The sequence below is a fragment of the Myotis brandtii genome, unplaced genomic scaffold (assembly GCF_000412655.1).
Source record: "Myotis brandtii unplaced genomic scaffold, ASM41265v1 scaffold174, whole genome shotgun sequence".
Taxonomy (NCBI): domain Eukaryota; kingdom Metazoa; phylum Chordata; class Mammalia; order Chiroptera; family Vespertilionidae; genus Myotis; species Myotis brandtii.
Window position 1 is genome coordinate 3,203,014 of NW_005356437.1, and position 5,597 is coordinate 3,208,610.

Genomic DNA, 5,597 nt, shown 5'->3' on the forward strand with positions numbered 1-5,597 from the left:
CCCTACCATTGGCTTGTGAAGGGTCGTTTACACTCCTCCCCTGGCCACATTTTTTACTTTGTATTTTACTTTTGTAACTTAGCATTATGCCCACTTTATGAAATGGACATAACAAAAAGACAAGAAAAGATGAAATGAACTAGAGTGTGGGAGGAATCTGTGCCCGCCACCCAACTACCTATAGGCAGGTAAATTTCAGAGAGTCCAACTGCACTGGACAAATCAGGGTCGTGTCAAACTAACTACTGCCCCCCCTCTCTTCTTTACACCGATGATTTTCCCCATGGTTTATGGGGAAAGACAAAATTAGATGAGCAACTTGAATATAAATGCAGCATCAATTGCCACTGAGTAATCAATGACTGATCTCCCCAGAATGTTGCAAATAGTTTTTGTAAAATGTTGCCCCTGGTTTGGCTCAGTGGATAGAGCATCAGCCTGCAGACTCAAGGGTCCCAGGTTTGATTCCGGTCAAGGGCATGTACCTTGGTTGTGGGCACATCCCCAGTAGAAGGTGTGCAGGAGGCAGCTGATCGATGTTTCTCTCTCATTGATGTTTCTAACTCTCTATCCCTCTCCCCTCCTCTCTGTAAAAAATCAATAAAATATATTTTTTTAAAAAATGTGAATAAACGCTGTGGGGTTAGAGTCAGAAGAGGAAGCACATGGTAGGGCCTTTGACCTTGGCATGTTTGTCATTACATTCCCTGAGGTTCAGTTTCTCTACGTGTAAACATACCTTTCTCTACAGTGTGAAGAAAGAACACTGCTACTTAAATGAAAGGTCATATCTGAGGATGCGGTGAAAGCTCTCCCACACCATACAATTTGTTGTGGAGGAAGATGCTGAGCCCCACGACCAGTTACCCCCAGCCTCCACTCTGCTCCTGTACAAACAGCATTGTTTTCTGTGTTTTCTTGCCCTAAAGAAGGTTGGGAGCACAGTCCAATACAGTGTATTTCACAACCTCTGTCTCCTTTCATTCTCCCAGCCATTCGTTACCCCTCACTTCACAAACAAGGAACCTGGAGTTAGCGAAAGGTAGTGGAACATTCCAAGGTCATGGGGAATAATTAGAAGAGCCAGGACAGGCTCCCACGCCTTCCCTTCTTTCTCTTCCGATCACCTCCTTTTCTTCTTTCCTTTCCTTTCTCCTTTCATCCTTTGTTTATGCTTTTTAGTAAATTGTGAGCATACTTTAATTTTAGAACAGACAGTGACATAAAGAGAAATAAAATCTATTTTTTTATTCTAATGGAAAATTTGAAAAGTGGAAAAACATCACCCAACCTACCAACATCAAAATATAAATAAAACTGATTTACATTTTAGTGATTTCTATTCTGTCCCTCTCACCCTTAGTTTTTGCATATCGAGTGGTTGTGGTTCTTGGTTTTGTTTTGTTTTTCCTGTTTTAAACATACTATATATACAGGTTTGTATTTTACTTTTGTAACTTAGCATTGTGACTTCAATATTTGCCTCTGTTGCTTAATTTTTGGAGACATCATTTTAATCACCAAGTAATATTCCTCAATAATGTCCTGTCGCATGGGTAAACTGTAAGTATAAGCATTGAACATGTAAGTTTCAAGTTCAAATTTTCTGATTATCATTTCTTTACTGTTTCCACTATACCATGCTGTGTTACTAGAATTGGTGGCATATTTTATCCCAATTGTACATGAAATTCTTGATGTTATAGCATTCAAGGCAAACAGGTGGTTAAATGAAAAACAGGTTCTTCAAAGTCAAAAAATAATGTTTACAATATTTATATTCTCTGAACCTCAGTCACCTTTTCTGTACAGTTATTCCCAATCCCATCACAGAGGGAGCCCCTGTGATAACCCAAAAGATTAACACAGCAAACTTGAATTTCCAAAACCATGATTTCATGAAAATTACCTTATTGAGTTTTCTTTGGTAATATAAAATTTCAACCCCAGAATTTCTAAAGGAAATCACTTAGAGAGACAGTAAAAATAAAATACGAAAAGTAAAAATAAAATAAAAATTGTAAATTGGGGCCCCTCCACCGCAACCACAGCGTCACATACTTAGCAACACATTTTTAAACAGAAAGAAAGATGGTTCCCTTTTTTCCAATATTGTCTTTCTCTTCTTTTTCCCAATAGAACTCCTGGTGATTTATCCATCGCACACCCCGCCTAATCTTAATGAAAGGTAATAGTTTTCTTTTTGGGTAAATCAAGTGGAAATTCATGCTCAGGGATGTTTCCGGAGCCCTTAGCTTTCCAAAGATGAGGAGTGGAGGAAGGAGAAGTGGGATGCAGGGAGCAGGTCCCCTGAGGAAGGAGGGGTTCAATCAGGGTGAGGGCTCTTGGAAATCACACACAAAGGACCTCCCAGTGCTGCTCCCCTCTGCCACTCAGTCACTCACAGAGTCTGGCAGCCAGAACTACAGAGATGGAAGGGCAGGGGGACTGAGTCTGAGCTGGAGAGAGAGAGCAAAGGGCCCACGGGCAGTGCCCGTGGTGAGTAGATGAATGAATGCCCAAAAGGAAGTTGCAATCTTCCTTGCTCGGACATACTTCCAAAGTCTAAATGATCGTTCAATGAGTAGTCATTAAACTGCCACACAGCTTGGCACACACTAGACAGTCAATAACATACCTATGGGATCAATGATTAAAATGCCTTAAATGTGCTCAGCCCTGTGGAAACCTGTGGAGGGAGGGGGGCGGGGGGGGAGATACATAAGACTTCTGGTTCACAGTCTTGGTCCTTGAGTCTGGGGCTCTACAATCCCTTCCCAAAGCATGATTATTTATCTCCACTGGAAAATGGGTTGACACTAGATACAAAGAAAGCACAAAGCCAGTTGGTTACAGTGAGAGGCAGGAATAAAATCCCAGCCCTGCGGCATTGGGAAGCAACAGATTACAACGTGAGGGCCCAGGGCTCCACACAGGGGTACCCCTCGGCCTGACAAGGCTGGCCTCCTCTCCTGCTCTCCACTGGCCCTTCCATTCCATGCTTCACACTTCCAAAGGCACAAACACATGGATCTGACAGGATCACCCCACCAGGGCAATGTATAAGAGGGAGTGGCTTTTCAAAGGCCCCCCATCGCCTCAGTTACTGACACTCACAGGCCATTAAGCAATGTGGCAGCGAAGGGCCCGACAGTGCAGTGACCATGGGGAAGGCTCTGCTTGAGAACAGGAACTCCAGAGCCTGGGTTTGAATCGCAGCTCCTCCACGCAGCCAGCTGTGTGCTGCAGGGCAACCACTTAATATCCCTATGCCTCGGTTTTCTTATCTGAAATATGGCGACAGTGGGTTTTGGCCTCACGGGCTGTGGTGAGAATAGATGAGTATGAACTCGTGGGGCCACTGAGGACAGTGGTCAGCGCGCAGGGCACGCCAGTGAGTGCTGAGGCCCTTTGTTGTTCTCTGTTCTGCGCCCACGAGCCCACATGGGAACTTAGCATGCCCAGGATGAGGATCGTGGTTCCCGGCCAGCTTTATGCCAAGCACACCCACCGTCCTGTCCTTTCTCCATAGGTTAGCTGAATGGGTTTTCTGTTCCCGGGGTCCTGCGGAACACGTGGCGATCAGAGAGGTCTGTCCGTGTGCTCTGTGGCTTGGGTCCCCAGAGTCCCGGTCTGAACCTTGGGTGCTCAGACAGGCCCTGGATTTTCCTCACACGAGGTTGCTGAGAGAATGAACCCTCCACAAACCCCTTTAGGCAAGAGGCATTACACTCACGTTGGTTAAGGTAGGGAGTGGGAAAAGAGAGCAGATTCAAGTCAAGTGTTTCCTGGGTCCCTTATAAATAGGAAGGCTCCCTCTCCCACTCCACAACCACCCCCTAAAGGTCCCCAAGCACATGCCAGGCCCCTTCCCCTCTCTAAGGCGGCCTGGAACCACCCATGCTGCCTGGGGCCCAGGAGTCAGTGGGCCCCCCTTTGTACTCTCCCCATGGCTGATGGGCCAGGGAGCAAGTGTTTGTCCCAGGTTGGTGGGTGCTGAGGCCACAGCGAGCCCTGGCAGGTGCCCCAGAAGGCCCTGCAATGTCCCAGACTGAGGCAGTCATGGCAGGGAGGGTGCTAAGCAAATGTACACAGAGATGGAGATGACCAGCGCAGCCCGCCATTGCCTAAGTATAGTCCCTCTGTTGTTGGTGGCTGTGACCTCTCAAGGTCCTTTCAGGAGGGTTTGCATGATCTCCTTGCCTCTCAGTGGGCACCTGGGGACTGAGGCAGGGCAGACATTCTCCCACTAGAACAGTGAGGGCGAACCTATGACACGTGTGTCAGAGGTGACACGTGAACTCATTTTTTTAAAAATATATTTTATTGATTTTTTACAGAGAGGAAGGGAGAGGGATAGAGAGTTAGAAACATCAATGAGAGAGAAACATCGACCAGCTGCCTCCTGCACACCTCCTACTGGGGTGTGCCTGCAACCAAGGTACATGCCCCTGACTGGAATCGAACCTGGGACCTTTCAGTCCACAGGTTGACGCTCTATCCACTGAGCCAAACCGGTTAGGGCGTGAACTCATTTTTTTGGTTGATTTTTCTTTGTTAAATGGCATTTAAATATATAAGATAAATATCAAAAATATAAGTCTTTGTTTTACTATGGTTGCAAATATCAAAAAATTTCTATATGTGACACGGCACCAGAGTTAAGTTAGGGTTTTTCAAAATGCTGACACGCCGAGCTCAAAAGGTTCACCATCACTGCACTAGAAGGACAGAGCCCAGAAGAGACTCCTGACCTGGTTTTGAGGCCTGGAGCAGGGCAAGAGTTGACACTGTGTCCACTAATTCTTAAGGCCTGCAGTCACCTGGCTAGGACCCAAGCATCTTGCCAGGTGACCCAGGGGCCCCTTTCAATGGTACATCCTGGGAACAGCCGCTCTGCCCCAGCCCACTGGCCAGCACAGACCCAGGCACACCCACGGAGTGGCACAAGACCCGCCTGGAACGCCCACAGATGCTGAAAGAGAACAGCTTTGTGGTGGTGTCTCCTGGATGTAAAGAGCCTCCTCCTCTCTCCCTCAGCCTCTTCACCAGCAGCCCCTTCCCTGCTGCTCCTGCCTCAGGAACCCTGACCCAGGCAGGGAGGCCTGGCTCAGGAAGGGCTGCTGAACTCTGTACTTCCCCTATGAGAATGACAGCAGCCAGCATTGCCCCCACCCTCATTTGCCCTCACCTGGTCCCTTCTACCCTGTGAGTCCCCCATCAGGGATGGGCAGAAGTCTGCAGGCTGGAGAGCAGCCACCACTACCCCAACTTCCCAGCAGGCCGTGCATGGATGCCTACCTGGCCCCTGCTGGGAAGTTGACTGAACCCTGTGCTCCCCTCTGACAGAAGCCCAGCTGCTGCCGTCTCTCCGGTGAACACCCTCCTCACCGCCACTCCTCCCACCTTTGAACCTGCCAGCACGTCTCCTCACTCTGCCAGGAAGACTTTTATCGCCTTCAAGGAGGATGCTAGAAGATCTCGGCCCTCGCAAGACCAGGGCACGCAGACAGAGGGCGCCTATGAGACTCACGGTAAGGGAACTGGCACCTGCTGCCCAGTCCCTGCTGCCTGGCCCAGCAGGGCTCTCTGAGGGG

General features: G+C 48.1%; 1 protein-coding gene across 1 annotated transcript in view; it reads left to right on the forward strand.

Moving 5' to 3' along the window:
- The window catches only part of ERICH6B (glutamate-rich 6B), a 64,942-nt gene that overhangs the window by 3,109 nt on the left and 56,236 nt on the right, over positions 1 to 5,597 (forward strand). Inside the window, exons 2-3 of the mRNA XM_014537234.1 lie at positions 2,140 to 2,188; positions 5,350 to 5,534. Of these exons, the coding sequence (XP_014392720.1) occupies positions 2,140 to 2,188; positions 5,350 to 5,534 (234 nt within the window). The remainder of the gene's footprint in view (positions 1 to 2,139; positions 2,189 to 5,349; positions 5,535 to 5,597) is intronic.